The sequence below is a fragment of the Astyanax mexicanus genome, unplaced genomic scaffold, assembly GCF_023375975.1.
Source record: "Astyanax mexicanus isolate ESR-SI-001 unplaced genomic scaffold, AstMex3_surface scaffold_31, whole genome shotgun sequence".
NCBI lineage: Eukaryota > Metazoa > Chordata > Actinopteri > Characiformes > Acestrorhamphidae > Astyanax > Astyanax mexicanus.
This window is the reverse complement of record NW_026040041.1, coordinates 2,273,847-2,291,940: the sequence shown is the minus strand read 5'-3', so window position 1 is coordinate 2,291,940 and position 18,094 is coordinate 2,273,847. Positions and strand designations below refer to the sequence as shown.

Here is an 18,094-nt window from a genome sequence, read left to right as displayed (position 1 = left end):
TAAATAACATCAAAATATTTCAGTGTGGTTTTGGTGGTATGACAAAACATTTTAAAATACATTATTTAAAAAATCTTCAAGATTATACCACTGCAACAAAATAAATATACATGTTTTATTTACTGTAGTATGAATATAACTGTTTATATATTCAGCAGAAGCAAAGAAGACCTATAAACATTTGTCTTTTTCTTAAACAGTAACCTACCAATCTATTATAGTGTAACAAAATGAAAAATGTTACAAAATAAAGCAATCTAACCACAAACATCTTCCACAGAACTAAAGTGCAGCATATTTAGTGTCTAAATGTAAACTGCAAACAAACACTTAAACAGTTAGTTAATGGCAAAACAAATGCAAAACATAGATTTTTATTGTGGCATAATTTTGCCAAATTATCATGTACAATACGCCATGGCACACAGCTAGTGTTCATGTATGTGGAGTTTAATAGATCACTGTTGTGAGTTAAGTGTGTTTAATCAGTTGTTGTATATGATTCTGTATGTTGAGCAGGTTTTAATGATATTAATGTGTGTTTTACAGAAATATTCAGTCAGAGTGTAGCAGAGGGGAGTGGCGTCTCTCTGTTCTGTAAGAATGATGGTAGAGTGATCTGGGAGAAATGCACTGATAGAGGAAGATATTTCATCCTCAGAGCTAAAGGAGGAGAAATCACTAAAGAAAACAAACCTGATCCAGAGAACAGATACAGAGTATTGGGTGATTCATCACTGATTATAAACAGTCTCTCTGTATCTGATTCTGGGATTTACTGCTGTAACGGTGATCCTGTAGTGAATCTAATAGTGATTCCTGCATCACCACCACCACTATCAACACCACCCACCACTGGTGAGTACCATTTGTTAACTGTGTTCTATACTTCTCTTTTATGTTCTGTGTTCTCCTATAATAATAATAATAATAATAATAATAATAATAATAATAATAATAATAACTACATCTATAAATTCTGGACACAGTCAGTTATGAGCAAGACTAACAAAAGTTTGGGCCAGAACTGAATTAAGAATGAGCCATGAATTCTAATTAAATTCTTAAATTTTAATAAAAAAAAGAAAATCTCAATAAATAATTAAGGTGTGTTTAAGTTTTACAGTTTAAGTTTTACAGTATAACAAATAACAATAACAATTATAACAAATTATTACAACATAAATTCCATGCACATATTATTATTTGACCACAAATTAACATTAAAAACATACTCTATAAAACATCAGAGATTATTAAAATTGGAATAACGTTTAATTTGTGGAAAATGATAGGACAGCACTTCATTTCCCATATTACTTTACTTAATTCAAGAGTGGATTAAATTCTAATTAATTCATTAAATTGAATTAAATTATGACATTTTTTAATTTTGTGCAGCCCGGGTTTGGACACATCCGTTTTCATTCCTTATTTTTTTTCTTTATTTGTATTTTTTTACATTTTAAATTAAAATATCACAAATAATAAAAGTGCATAAACACATAAAAAATTACAAACGTGTAATCAATCCAGAATGGGTGGAGTTAAACTAGGGTAGGCTGAATAGAAAAGTTATAGAGTTATGGTAGGCTTCATTTAAATTTGTGGACAAGAGGAGTAAGTAGTGTGTTTTTGAAACAAGTTTTTTATTATTTGCATATTTATTTATCAAAATAATTTATTTTTCGAAGTCAAGAGAAATTAAATTATTCATTTATCCATGATAAGAAATGTTTAATGTTCTAAAAAAAATATTTTTTATAAGGTAAAAAACACCACACTCCTTCTCCTGATGGATCCTGCTGTTCTACAGAGAAATCCAGAAAAAATCATAATAGAAAACCAGGAACATCTAAACCAACACCTGCTGCTCCAATCAGTGAGTTTTACTGTTTCTGAGTAAAGTGAAAGTATATTAATGGTATCGTGAGATTCAGAGCTCTGATTGTGGTTTACATGATACATGGTTTTTAATAAAAAAAAAAGTGTGACGTGCAAAAGTATTTAGTACTTTTGCTGCAATTACAGCTGCAGGTCTTTTTGGGGTTTGTCTCTACCAGCTTTGATCCTCTAGAGACTGTAGAGATGTTCCTCCATTCTTCTTTATAAATCAGCTGAAGATCAGTCAGGTTGGATGGAGAGTGTTGGTCTGTGAACAGCAGTTTTCATGTCTCAGTGAGATTTAAGACTGGATCATTCTAACACATGAATATTCTCTGATCTAAATCATTAGAGCTCCACTGTAGCTCTGGCTGTATGTTTACAGCCATCAACTCTGACCAGCTTCCTAAATCTGTCCCTGCTGAAGAAAAGCTTATCCCCACAGCATGATGCTGCCGCCACCATGTTTCACAGTGGGGATCAGGGTGTGTTCAGGGTGATGAGCTGTATTCATTTTTCGCCACACATAGTACATCGCTTTAAATTTAGCCTAAAAGGCCAAATATAAAGATCAGATTAGTGGAGAGCAGGACTTATAGTTGTTCTGTGGACAGATTCTCCTGATCCACCTGAGTTGTGGATCTCTGCAGCTCCTCCAGAGTGATCATGGGTCTCGGCTGCTTCTCTGATCAGTTCTCTCCTTGCTGGCTCTCTCAGTTTGGGTGGATGGTTGGTTCATGTCTTGGTAGGTTTGTAGAAACAGTTGTAGAATAACTTTTTATTAGGTTTATTGGTTTGGGATATGCTTTTATAACCTAATCCTGCTTTAAACTTTATCTCCACATCTTTATTTCTGATCTGTCTGCTGAGTTTCTTCTTAGTTCTTCATGATGCTGTTTGCTCACTAGTGTTCACTAATAAACCACTGAGGCCTTCATAGAACAGCTGTATTTATTTATACTGAGACTAAATCACACACAGCTGGATTAACTCTATTAACTCATTAAACATTTGATTTTATTTAGGTTTCTATTTAGAAAACCATGTGTCATTTTAATTCCACTTCACAATTACGTGCTACTTTGTGTTGGTCTATCACTTTAAATCTCAGTATAATACATTTAAATTTGTGGTTGTAAAGTGACACAATGTGAAAAAGTTTAAGCCACTGTATATATGTGTGTGTATGTTAGTGAAAATGACATGCATGCTCTACCATGAGTTTTAAACGCTGAGTATAAAAATACACACAGAGCTCAGTTTAACCACAAAATAACCACAACTAACACTTTCCCCCCTCCTGCTACTCATCACACGCTGCTGTAGAAGAGAGGGGGCGGGGCTAAACTGGTGGGGTGATTGTGACATCAGAGAAAAGAGAATTTATAATGGCTTGTTTTTAGAGTACAGTCTTCATATTTGATGTTTATTGTGATGCTCATCGCTATCTTATACCCCGTCAACAGTCTGTTTCCACTCCTTCCACCTGCATTGTTTAAATAGCAGCAGTGCTTCTGAATATATATATATATATATATATATATATATATATGTATTTCTGCATAAATTGGTCATTAAATGTGTTCTGATCTTCATCTACATCACAACAATAGACAAACACAGTCTGATTAAACTAAAACCACACAAAAATTATATGTTTGCATGATTTTATTAAACACAGCATGTTAATATTCACAGTGAGAGTAAATAAAAGTATGTGAATCTTTGGATTTAATAACTGGTTGATCCTCCTTTATCAGCAAAAACCTCAACCAATGGTTTCCTGTAGCTGCAGATCAGACCTGCAGAACGGTCAGGAGGAATTCTGGATCATTCCTCTTCACTAAACTGTTTCAGTTCAGCTATAATATTATGGGATATCTGGTGTGAATCTCTCTCTTGAGGTCATGATGCTGCAGCATCTCAGTTGGGTTCAGGAGGTCAGGACTCTCCAGAAGGAGTATTTATTTATTTTCTTCTGTTGAAGTCGTTCGGTTGTTGATTTATTTCTATGTTTTGGGTCGTTGTCCTGTTGCATCATCCATCCTCTGTTGAGCTTCAGCTGGAGGACAGATGGTTTTAATTTTCCTGCAAAATGTCTTAGAGACCTCTAATAGTAAAACACAAGAAGGAAGTGGAGACAAACCCACAACTGCTGCTCCAATCAGTGAGTTTTACTGTTTATGTGTAAAGTAAAGTGTATTAATAAGTCAGTGAGAATCAGAGCTCTGGTGTGGTTTACTGTGTCTAAACACACATTTTAAAACTCAGATGTTTTATGGTTTAAATTTAGTGAAATTAAATGAACCAAACATCTCCTGTAGGTAAAAGGTGTCCATATCGTAGCTGTAAAGGGGGACCGACTACACATTAATGTTTATAGGCATTTACAATATCAATGACATTATAAAATGTCCAATTTTTGTTCTTATAATGTGTTTTTTAATGTACTTTTTCACTTTCTAACCCAATGTGAAACTAGTTATGTTATAAATTGTATCAATTTATGACAGACCAATATAAATGCTCTATAATATTTTATATATAGTATTTAGGCGTTTATATCCTAGAAACTTAATGAATTTTTTGTTTATTTAGTAAAATTTTACTGTAAGTTACTCTAAACTCCATGAGTTCTTTGTACTGTTACACTACTAGTTTCTTTTTTAAACACACAGTTAAAACCTACAATTTTGTATTTTATTATTTCATGATTTTTTCCATTATTTAAGTAAAACATAAGTAAATCAGTGTGTGTGTGTTGTGTTCTAGCTCCCTCAAAAACCTCACCTACAACATCCATATCTACAACTACATCTGCAAAGAGCAGCACAGGTAAGAACCACCATTAAACTCCTGTAGGTGTAATGTGTTGGGGTCCCAATACTTTTGTCCATATGGTGTAGTTATAAAGGGGGACGACTACACACTAATGCATATAGGTTTACAATGGGACGAAATAAAAGCTTCTGGGGATGATTTCTAGTCAACTAGTGAAACTAGTAGTCGTGCTATAAATTGTAGCAGAATTTTATGACGAACAGACCAATAGAAATGCTTTATTTGTTTTATACAGTGTTTATTCACACATATACTATAAATTTGATTAAAAAATTATGTTAAAATATTTTTCTGTCTATTATTATTTTGTTACTAAAACACAAAAAAGTGAAAACCTGCATTATTGTTAGTATTTTATGTATTTATATGTTTTTCTGCAAGTAAAACATAAGTAAAACATTGTGTGTTGTGTTCTAGTTCACTCAATGACCCCACCTACAAAACCCACATCTACAGCAAGCAACACAGGTAAGAAACCAAATACGATGTTGTAAAAGCTCCTGTAGGTGTAATGTGTTGGGGTCCCAATACTTTTGTCCATATAGTGTATCTGTAAAGAGGGGACCGACTACACACTAATGTCTATAGGTTTACAATGGGACGTCATAAAAAGCTGATGTAGATGATTTTTGTTCATATAATGTGATTTTTAATGCATTTTTTTCACATTCTGACATACTTTGAAACTAGTAGTTGTGTTTTAAATCATATCAGAATTTCATGATAAACAGACCAATAGAAATGCTTTATTTGTTATATACAGTATTTATGCACATATAAACTATAAATTTGATAAAAAAAAAAAATAATACTGTGCATTATTATTTTGTTTATAAAACACAATGTTAAAACCTGCATTATTGTTAGTATTTTATTATTTCATTATTTTTCCAGTATTTAACTAAAACATAAGTGTGTGTATGTTGTGTTCTAGCTCCCTCACCTACAACCTCACCTACAGCATCCATATCTGCAACTACATCTGCAAAGAGCAGCACAGGTAAGAACCACCATTAAACTCCTGTAGGTGTAATAGGTGTAATAGGGGTCCCAATACTTTTGTCCATATAGCATAGTTATAAAGGGGGACAGACTACATATATATATATATATATAGGTATTACAATACTTTTGTCCATATAGTGTAGCTTTATAGGGGGACCGACTACACACTAATGTCTATGTTTGTCTAAATTCAGAATAATATGTTATAAAAACTCTATTAGGTGTCCCAATAATTTTGTCCATTTAGTGTAAAGGGGGACAAACATGGTATAAAAACTCCAGTAGGTGGAATGTGTAGGTGTCCCAATACTTTTGTCCATATAGTGTAGCTGTGATGGGGGGCCGACTACACACTAATGACTATGGGTTTAGAATATGATGTGCATGTGTCCCAATACTTTTTTACTAATATTATTTTGTTGTTTTTTTATGCATTCTTTTTGTATCAGATTGTATTAGAATTTCATAATGAATAGGTCAATAGAAATGCTTTAAAATTAATGTTTTTAATAACTATTAACTAAATTTTACCTCTAACGGCCATTTTTTGAGGTGCAATGTTTTTGTGAGACAGCAACAATTTAATATATTTTATTTTTAAATAACAGTACTGATGCACATATATCCTACAAACATTAATAAAATGTCTGGTAAAAGATAATGTTGGTTTATTTAGTTCAGTTTTACTGTAAGTTACTCTGAACTACGCAATAGTGAACTGTCTGCTCTCTGCTCTGCTTTACTCAGAGGCTTCAACCATTAAACCCACAACCTTCACAAAACACCAGCAACACAACAGCTCACTACAGTGATCTGTAACACAACACAAACCACACGCAGACATGAGCTGCACTACGCAGAGAAATGACTGAAATAACAAAAAAGATGCAGAGCTTTCAGACCTCAAATAATGCAAAGAAAACAAGTTCATATTCATAAAGTTTTAAGAGTTCAGAAATAATCAATATTTGGTGGAATAACCCTGGTTGGTTTTTAATCACAGTTTTTTTCATGCATCTTGGCATCATGTTCTCCTCCACCAGTCTTACACACTGCTTTTGGATAACTTTATGCTGCTTTACTCCTGGTGCAGAAATTCAAGCAGTTCAGTTTGGTGGTTTGATGGTTTGTGATCATTCATCTTCCTCTTGATTATATTCCAGAGGTTTTTAATTTGGTAAAATCAAAGAAACTCATCATTTTTAAGTGAAATCTTATTTTGTTCCAGAGCTGAATGTATTGTGTAATGCGATCTATATATACGACAGTGTTCTGAACAGTTACGCTTCTAAACTTTCACATGCTAAAGACCAGCGCTTCACATGAAGTTTCGGTTTCATCTCCATTTTTAGATGAAGTTTAGCACAGAAATCTTCTCAGGCTTTTGTTTTCTCTGTATTACAGAAACTCCGCCGACTCATAGTCAGAAAACCACATCCTCCACGTCATCTGCAGGATCAGCTAAAGGAGGGGTTTCTAATGGAAACCACAGTAAGACACTTTCCTTTTTACTGAAGTGAACATACCGAATCCGCTAACTTTAATTGATTTTAAATGATTTAATTGATAGGAAATTAAGATCAAAAGAAGATACAATTAATACAACAAAAAATAAAACTAAAAAGATAAAACTAACTTTTACATAATACAATTAAAAATACAAATAAATAAATGAGCTAAAATTAAAAACAATAATAATAATAAAGTAGGGTAACACTTTATAATAACTTTTATTAAAACATCATTAACTAACGATTAATAACTGTTATTTTTCCCATTTTTAGAAACTAAAAAGTTGCTTTCACATTTATAAATACTAATGAACGCATTGGCAACATGAACTGCAATTGATAAACATTTGCCCAGTTTAAAATTCGTATTAACCAGCAATTTATTAATGTTTAAATTCGATGAGCTAATGATTTGCTAACATTTTTAATATGCATATCCATACTGATAAATAAGTGTAAATAAAACAAAAAATAAAAGTTACAATTAAATACAATTAAGCAACACAGCACAAAATCAAAGTATTGCATTATTTTATTTAACATTTTGCAAAACACAGTAGTTTTTTTATATAGATTATTAGTATAGATGTAAAATTGGTGTCAGAACTGGTTCATTTAATATTGTGTTTAAGCCCCGCCCACTCTTACTCTGTTTTTAGATCCCACTGTTCTGATAGGATAAAATGTATTTTTTTTACTCTGATAGTTTCGCAAAATATTGTCTTGTGTACAGAATTAAAATATATTAAATATATTCAGTTCAGCCAATAAACACATATATTTCCTATATGTTAAAAAGGGACATACTGATGTAAGAACAGCAGCATCTGCATGTAATCTCTGTTCTTCTTTTTAATCAGTTTATGGATATGAAAGAGGAAGCATGATTGAAGCATGATTTCCCAGATTTATTGTTTATATTCAGTTTTGCACATCTCTGCTGGATTTTCTCAGTCAGTTTTATGAGGTAGAGTCACATGGAATTCAGGCTTTCAGTTAACAGCTGTGCTGAACTCATCAAGAGTTAATTACTTGAATTTCTTGTCTCTTAATAAAGTGTTTGAGAGCATCAGTTAAAGTAAAGTATTGAAGAGGTAGAGTTACAGGTATACAGTGAATATTCAATATTTGAGTTTATGTTTTATTTTGTCACAGAGGCCAAACACACCTTTTATTAAATAGGAGATCAGGCTTATAAGAATAGTCAGGGACAGGCAGGGTCAATAACCAAAGGACAGAATAAACAAACAACATACCAGAGTGAGCAGGCAATGAGGTCATAAAAAGAAAATCCAAATACAACCAATAGGGCAAGGAAAAAGAGTCGTCTAACGCACAAACATTCGGCAATCACAAAACAACGGGGATAGTCGGAGAAGCAAATAGAGAATAAAAAAAAGGCTCGGTAGCAAACTGTCAAAAACAAAAGAAACGCAAGGTAGAAGAGCGAAAAAAGGGGGTATATATACTCAGGAACACAGGTTTGAGCAATCTCAGAAGCACGGTGAGCCTGAACCCTAAAGTGTCATGTGATCTGGCATGTCTTGGAGGTTGAGCACAAGTGCATCCTGGGACGTGAAGTCTTCAATAAGAGCACTAGAGTCTAGAGAAACCATATTATGGCAAGAACTACTAAAATAAGTAATGACTAAGTAAAATGACTTATGTAAGACCATTAAAAACATTATAATGATGAAACTGGCAGTTATCAGGAAGAGTAAGAGTTTCCTCTGTTGTACAGGATAAATTCCAGCCTCAGAAACCGCAAGTTAACAGCTCTCCAGATAACAGCATCTAAACGCTTAATAAAACAATACTTCATAATCTAATAGAAAGTCTTTTAGGATGGTAGAGACAGTTACTTCAACAAAAGCAGGATATACTGTTTTAATACTCTTATTTTTAGAAGAAATCATAAATAAAGAGTAGGTGTCCCAATACCTTTGCTGGTCCCACTTTATAATAAGTGTCCCTAAGTACTATGTAGTTACACGGTAACAATCCATGTAACTACAGTGTAACTACTGATGAAGTACACATTGTTACAGATTAACTACAGAGGAACAGGTTATGTAATTACACATGTGTATTAAGGTTACATATATTACATATATGTAATAGTGTTTGTGTGATAAGTTGAGTATAAACTTATCACACAGCTATTGTCTAGTATGTAATTAGGGCTGATTGAGTACACACACATTGTTACACATGTGTAATTACATAACCTGAACCTCTGTAGTTAATCTGTAACAATGTGTACTTCATCAGTAGTTACACTGTAGTTACATGGGTAGTTACCATGTAACTACATAGTACTTAGAGACACTTATTATAAAGTGGGACCCCTTTGCTTATATAATATAGGTGCAGTTATTAATCTATATTTTATATAATTACAGAAAGAATCACTATCGCTGTGGTGGTGGTTGGGGCTGGACTCGTCCTATTGGCTGTAGTTCTAATGAGACGCTGTTCCAAACAGAAGGGTGAGTGATAAAAGTGATAAATAGTGATATACGGTGATAAAGTGATAAACTGTATTTTAATAACATTATCATAACTTTACCGTTAAACACTAATGTAATATGTACAGTTATTTTTATATTTTTTAATATTATCAATATTATTATATTTCCTGTACTGTTATTATTATATTTCCTGTACTGTTATTAATATATTTTCTGTACTGTTTTTATCATATTTCCTGTATTGTTATTACTATATTTCCTGTAATGTTATTATTATATTTCCTGTACTGTTATAATTATATTTCCTGCACTGTTATTATATTTTCTTGTACTGTTATTACATTTCCTGTACTGTTATTATTATATTTCCTGTACTGTTATTATTATATTTCCTGTACTGTTATTATTATATTTCCTGTACTGTTATTAATATATTTCCTGTACTGTTATTATTATATTTCCTGTACTGCTATTAATATATTTCCTGTACTGTTATTATTATATTTCCTGTACTGTTATTAATATATTTCCTGTACTGTTATTATTATATTTCCTGTACTGCTATTAATATATTTCCTGTACTGTTATTATTATATTTCCTGTACTGTAATTATATTTCCTGTACTGTTATAGCTCAGGAGAACGAGCATGTTTACGCCACCATCCCCGACTCCACCGCTCCCGCCACTCAACCCGGTGAGCAGATATATTTATATATATATTACAGTATGTTTTGCTGAGATAAGCTGATCAGTGGTGATACTAATCACTTATTGGTAATCAATACAATCGGTTAATCACTGATCCAGATAAACTTCAAACATAATGGGCTTCTGTAATTATCTATCTATTTATCTATATTTGTGCCTGTATCTGTATGTCTGTCTTTGTCTGTCTGTGTATTTATTTGTCTGTCTGTCTGTATCTATCGATCTACTGTCTGTCTGTCTTTCTGTCTGTCTGTATCTATCGATCTATTGTCTGTCCGTCTTTCTGTCTGTCTGTGTCTATCGATCTACTGTCTGTCTGTCTTTCTGTCTGTCTGTATCAACGATCTACTGTCTGTCTTTCTGTCTGTCTGTCTGTATCTACTGATCTACTTTCTGTCTGTCTGTCTGTATCTATCTATCTATCTACTGTCTGTCTGTCTTTCTGTCTGTCTGTATCTACAATCTACTGTCTGTCTTTCTGTCTGTCTGTTTGTCTGTATCTATCTATCTACTGTCTGTCTTTCTGTCTGTATCTATCTATCTACTGTCTGTCTGTCTTTCTGTCTGTTTATCTGTCTGTCTTTCTGTCTGTCTGTATCTATCGATCTACTGTCTGTCTGTCTTTCTGTCTGTTTATCTGTCTGTCTTTCTGTCTGTCTGTATCTATCGATCTACTGTCTGTCTGTCTTTCTGTCTGTCTGTATCTATCGATCTACTACCTGTCTGTCTTTCTGTCTGTCTGTATCTATCGATCTACTACCTGTCTGTCTTTCTGTCTGTCTGTATCTATCGATCTACTACCTGTCTGTCTTTCTGTCTGTCTGTATCTATCTATCTACTGTTTGTTTGTCTGTATCTATTTATCTATCTACTGTCTGTCTTTCTGTCTGTATCTGTATGTCTTCTGTCTGTCTGTCTTTCTGTCTATTTGTCTGGGTGTATATTAATAAAATAAATTAAATATGTCTGGATTATTCTGTGTTTTTGTTGTACTCTTAAACTCTATTTCCTTACAGACTCCTCCCCTCCCAGAATTTATGAAGCCGTTTACTGTCTGGCAGGAGATCCTGACATAGTGAAACTAGGTAAATTAATAAACACATTAATACACTGATTTCAGTATATAACTCGAGATATATACTCTGAGAGACTACTGACTTTATTATGTTTGTTTGGGTTTTGTATTTTTATATTATATAGACCTAATTACAGGTAGATGTTGTAAGTCTGTGGTAATAACTTTATGGTATTTATGTTCTGATTATTCAGGTTTAAAGAATCAAGCAGAGAATACGGTAAATAATCTATAACCACAATAATATATATTTTTAATAATAGTTCAATCAAATATTATGCAAAGTCAATCAGTTCTTTATGATGTTGTGAGGGTCACAGTTATTATTAAAGTTATATATAAATATAAACTAGAGTATTTTTAAACAAAGTTTTAATTATTTATTTTTTTCCAGACTGATCTGGTTTATTCCACTGTTCAACCAGTTCAACCAGCTGTGCTAAACGAGCCCAGTCCTGATCACCTTTATACAGGTATTTCAGTTTCATATTCTAATGTTATATAGAGGTAATTACAGGTAGACACTCTCACTGATCACTGACTTTATTAAGGTTTATTATGGTTTAGTAGTCTAATGTTACATAGAGTTAATTACAGGTAGATACTCTCACTGATCACTGACTTTATTAATGTTTATTAGGGTTTAGTACTCTAATGTTATATACAGTTAATTACAGGTAGACACTCTCACTGATCTCTAACTTTTATTAATGTTTATTTGAGTTTAGTATTCTAATGTTATATAGAGTTAATTACAGGTAGACACTCTCACTGATCACTGACTTTATTAATGTTTATTTGGGTTTAGTATTCTAATGTTATATAGAGTTAATTACAGGTAGACACTCTCACTGATCACTGACTTTATTAATGTTTATTTGGGTTTAGTATTCTAATGTTATATAGAGTTAATTACAGGTAGACACTCTCACTGATCACTGACTTTATTAATGTTTATTTGGGTTTAGTATTCCAATGTTATATAGAGTTAATTACAGGTAGACACTCTCACTGATCACTGCCTTTATGTTTATTTGGGTTTAGTATTCTAATGTTATATAGAGTTAATTACAGGTAGACACTCTCACTGATCACTGACTTTATTAATATGTATTTGGCTTTAGTATTCTAAAGTTATATAGAGTTAATTACAGGTAGATACTCTCACTGATCACTGACTTTATTAATGTTTATTTGGGTTAAGTATTCTAATGTTATATAGAGTTAATTACAGGTAGACACTCACTGATCACTGACTTTATTAATGTTTATTTGGGTTTAGTATTCTAATGTTATATAGAGTTAATTACAGGTAGACACTCACTGATTACTGATTTATTAATGTTCATTTGGGTTTAGTATTCTAATGTTATATAGAGTTAATTACAGGTAGACTTTCTCTCTGATCACTGCCGTTATTAATGTTTATTTAGGTTTAGTATTCTAAAGTTATATAGAGTTAATTACAGGTAGATACTCTCAATGATCACTGACTTTATTAATGTTTATTTGGGTTTAGTATTCTAATGTTATATAGAGTTAATTACAGGTAGATACTCTCACTGATCACTGACTTTATTAATGTTTATTTGGGTTAATTATTCTAAAGTTATATAGAGTTAATTACAGGTAGATACTCTTAATGATTACTGACTTTATTAATGTTTATTTGGGTTTAGTATTCTAATGTTATATAGAGTTAATTACAGGTAGACACTCTCACTGATCACTGATTTTATTAATGTTTATTTGGGTTTAGTATTTTAATGTTATATAGAGATAATTACAGGTATATGTTGTAGGTATGTGGTAATAACTGTAGTGTTCTAATTTTACAGTTTTAGAGAATCCAACTGCTGATTCTCCTCAAATTCCACAAACCCCGCCCACAGTGAATCCGGTAAATAATATATAACCCTATCATAAATAATATAGTTTAATTAAATAAAATAGCAAATTATCAAATATTAAAATAAGCTGTAGTAATTTTATTTTTATATTTGTTTTTATTCTCAGAGTGATCTGGTTTATTCCATGGTTCAGCCGGTTCAGAAGAAGGAGAGTCCTGATCTCCAGATTAATAAAGAATAAATGTAAAAAAGTAATTTTGTTTCTTTATTTTTGTTGTAAATATTTAATAATTATGTGATTTTGGCCATATAAGTTGTGCTCATGTTAAAAATAAAATAAAACATTTAAAAACATCATTTTACTGTGCTGTGATGTTTGGTTGTAGTGTTTGTAGTAGCGGATGCATTATTGCCAAGGGAAGTAATAGTAGTAGTAGTGCTTTAGTAGAATGGTAGTAGTGGTGGTGGTGTTAGTATTAGTTGAATAGTAGTAGTAGTAGTGCTTATAGTGTAGTAATGTAGTCATGTAGTAGTATTAACAGCGGTAGTATAGTATTAGTAATAGTATTGTAGTGTTGTAGAGTAGTACTGTAGTAGTAGTGCTGTAGTGATAGTCAAAATAGTAGTATTAATAGTACCAGTAGTAGTATTAGTAGTGTAGTAATAGTGTTGTAAAGTAGTGCTGTACTAGTTGTGCTGTAGTAGTGTTAGTAGTAGTAGTAGTAACAGTACCAGTAGTAATATTAGTAGTGTAGCAGTGTTGTAAAGTAGTACTGTAGTAGTGTTAGTAGTAGTAGTAGTAGTAACAGTACCAGTAGTATTATTAGTAGTGTTGTAGAGTAATACTATAATATAGCAGTATTAATAGAACCAGTAGAAGTAGTAATAGTATTGTAGCATTAGTGTTGTAGAGTAGTAGTAGTAGTGTAGTTGTGGTGTTGTAGAGTAGTGGACGTAAGAGCAGCAGCAGTAGTAGTAATAGTAGTAGTAGTACAATAATGGTGTTGTAGAGTAGTACTGTTGTAGTAGTAGTAGCAGTATTAACAGCATCAGTAGTATTAATAGTAATAGTATTGTAGTAGTGTTCCAGAGTAGTACTGTAGTAGTAGTATTAACTGCAGTGGTATTAGTAGTAATAGTTCTGTAGTAGTGTTGTAGAGTAGCACTGTAGTAGTAGTATTAACAGTAGTAGTAACAGTACCAGTAGTATTATTAGTAGAGTAGTAGTATTAGTAGTGTTGTTGTGTAGTAGTATTAAAAGCAGTATTAGTAGTAGTAGTAATAACAGTAGTAGTAGTGTAGTATTAACAGTAGTAGTATTAGTATTGTAGTAGCAGTAGTAGTATTAACAGTAGTAGTATCAGTAGTGTAGTAGTAGTAACAGTAGAAGTATTAGAAGTGAAGTTGTAGTATTAACATTAGTAGTAGTGTAGTAGTATTAGCAGTATAGTAGTATTAGTAGTAGTAGTATTATTAACAGTAGCAGTAGTGTAGAATTAGTAGTAGTCGTATTAACAGTAGTAGTATTAGCAGTGTAGTGTAGTTGTGTAGTAGTATTAAAAGTAGTAGTAGTATCAGTAGTAGTATTTATAGTAGTATTAGTAGTGTAGTAGAAGTAGTAGTAATGTAGTTGTGTAATAGTAGCAGCAGTAGCAGTAGAAGAGTTAGTATTAACAGTAGTAGTAGTAGTATTAACAGTAGTAGTATTAGTAGTGTAGTAGTAGTAGTACCAGTAGTAATATAAGTAGTGTAGTAGTAGTAGTAACAGTACCAGTAGTAATATTAGTAGTGTAGTAGTAGTAACAGTACCAGTGTTAATAATAGTAGTGTAGTAGTAGTAGTAGTAGTAGTAGTAACAGTACCAGTAGTAATATTAGTAGTGTAGTAGTAGTAGTAGTAGTAACAGTACCGGTAGTAGTAGTAGTAGTAGTAACAGTACCAGTAGTAATAATAGTAGTGTTGTAGTAGTAGTAGTAGTAACAGTACCGGTAGTAGTAATAATAATAATAATAGTAGTAGTAGTAACAGTACCAGTAGTAATAATAGTAGTGTAGTAGTAGTAACAGTACCAGTAGTAATAATAGTAGTGTTGTTGTTGTAGTAACAGTAGTAGTATTAGTAGTATAGTAGAAGTATTAGTAGTGTAGAATTAATAGTAGTCGTATTAACAGTAGTAGTATTAGCAGTGTAGTGTAGTTGTGTAGTAGTATTTAAAGTAGTAGTAGTATTAGTTGTGTAGTAGTAGCAGCAGTAGCAGTAGAAGAGTTAGTATTAACATTAGTAGTAGTGTAGTAGTATTAGCAGTATAGTAGTATTAGTAGTAGTAGTATTATTAACAGTAGCAGTATTAGTAGTGTAGAATTAGTAGTAGTCGTATTAACAGTTGTAGTATTAGCAGTGTAGTGTAGTTGTGTAGTAGTATTAAAAGTAGTAGTAGTATCAGTAGTAGTATTTATAGTAGTATTAGTAGTGTAGTAGAAGTAGTAGTAATGTAGTTGTGTAGTAGTAGCAGCAGTCGCAGTAGAAGAGTTAGTATTAACAGTAGTAGTAGTATTAACAGTAGTAGTAGTAATATTAGTAGTAGTAGTAGTAGTAGTAGTAGTAGTAACAGTACCAGTAGTAGTATTAGTAGTGTTGTAGTAGTAGTACAGTACTCTGGTTTTATAATATGTGTTTGTAATGTGTGCAGTGGGAGGTTTTGCATTGTCTTAATAAAAAAAAAATGCATCAATATCCCTGTAATTGGCAGTATCTGTTGCATTGTTATAGTGAACATTTAGTAACACACACACACACACACACACACACACACACATGGCAGCACATGATGGATAGAGCAGGAAGTAGTGTGTGAGGGAAGAAGGGAAGAGGAGAGTCAGTTAGTGGACGTTCACCATGGGAGCGCTGCTGGTGATCTGGAGCGCACTGTTTATCTCTTTACTGCACACTAACCAAGCCATCATCGGTAAGATCATTAATATTCATAAATATATAATAATAAAAATTCCTCTAACAGTAAAATTCTGCACACGGTCATAGAGCTGGATATTTTATAATTATTAGGATCAGCAGCTGGACTTGTTAATGAAATTTCATTATTAAAATATTACAATTTTATATTTATTTATATAATATAAAACAGCTAGTATATATTAGCAATAAAAACTGAAGTATATCTAAGTTTGTAATAATTTGGTAAGTGTGTTAAGTAGCAAATTTACATAAAAAAGAATCAAATGTTAATTTAATACTGATTTAACATTAAATATATATGCTTAAATTAATATTTGCATGCAATATTTAGAATTTTTCCTTTTAAAAACAAGAGTTTTACTTTAAGGTCAACCAAAGGTCAGACAAACATATATTCCTTATAGCTTCACTTGAGGTATTTGGGTAATTTTCTAGCAGCGTGTTATTAGAATGACTACTAAAATGTAAAACATAGAAATTAAGAGATATTTTGATTATTTAGTAGTTAATGCAGCAGTGTATAGTATAGCATGGTGGAAATATTATAAAGTAATATAAGGTTTAATATACTGTAATATAGCCAGTGTTGGGAAGGTTACTTTTAAAATGTAATCCCTTACAGATTACTGATTACATCACTCAAAATGTAATTTGTAACGTAATCAGTTACATTACTTCAAGTGAGTAACGTAATCTGATTACTTTGGATTACTTTAAATATTGTCATTTTTTTAAGCCTGAATGAATGTAGCAACCACATCTTGCATATTATTCTTTTATTTTTCTTTCCAGTTAACAAATAGATAAACAAATAAAACAGCCTTTTCAATCACTCTATAAAAATACTTATGAAACCATTTAATCAAACAATTTTATGAAACACTTCTATAAATTGATAATAAAACAATTTAAAACCAAACAATGTAACAACAACTGTAAGCTATCTACTTGCATGTTTGCCACCAGTGTTAATTTTGACAACAAATTTTGATTTAGTCTTAGTCATAGTCTTGTGACGAAAATAGCATTTAGTTTTAGTCACAATTCAGTAATTTAGTCAACTTAGTTTTAGTCGACTTAATGTCATAAGAATATAGTCTACTAAAATTACAGTAAATTTAGTTGACTAAAATGTAAAGGGTGTAAATGTAAATGCTTTTTCATCAGTTCCCTTGAATTATTAACTCTACACGTATACAAAATGAAACGTTTAATAACCACTTGAGTAATATTGTTAATGTTTGAAAGTGAAATATATTTATATATGATTTAATGTATATTATTATTATTATAGGTGTGTGACTATATATATTTTACATTTAAAATTTTGCTCTAGAAATCAGGTCATAAAACAACTGAATAGTTAAATTATAGTTTAAACAGAGTTGTAGATGCAAAAACAGCTTTTAAATGATCTAGTTTTATCTCCAGCATTAACCCAGCACACCTACTGGAGCTACAGTCTATAAATGAGATCAAAAACACACCTTCACACACTGTCCTGTAGAGATGCTCTCAGGATGTACTGAGAGACTTCATGAGTTAAAGTGAGAAACTGATGAGAAAGTGCTGTAAGGAACGTTACACAGACTTTTGGGTTCATAGATTGACTTATTTTATTGTTTTATTTTGGATATATTATTGAGTTTCTTTCTGACCTGCTGCTGCTTTAACACTAGCTATATCTTTCCCACTGTGGGACTAAACAGATGATCTGATCTTAATGAGTGAGTTCTGTATCAGTTCTGTGTTTTAGTGCACTGCTGAGTTAAAC

The 18,094-nt window shown here is 31.9% G+C and overlaps 1 protein-coding gene across 1 annotated transcript; it reads left to right on the top strand.

Moving 5' to 3' along the window:
- Positions 1-777: 777 nt before the first annotated feature.
- Positions 778-13,701, top strand: LOC125788955 (uncharacterized). Its single transcript, XM_049472924.1, has 13 exons — positions 778-858; positions 1,769-1,882; positions 4,657-4,719; positions 5,143-5,193; positions 5,660-5,725; positions 7,135-7,221; positions 9,644-9,730; positions 10,346-10,408; positions 11,439-11,507; positions 11,692-11,717; positions 11,892-11,970; positions 13,336-13,397; positions 13,514-13,701. Exons 4-13 carry the CDS (start codon positions 5,151-5,153, stop codon positions 13,586-13,588), a joined length of 657 nt encoding a protein of 218 aa, XP_049328881.1. The 5' UTR covers positions 778-858; positions 1,769-1,882; positions 4,657-4,719; positions 5,143-5,150; the 3' UTR covers positions 13,589-13,701.
- The last annotated feature ends 4,393 nt before the right edge of the window (positions 13,702-18,094 follow it).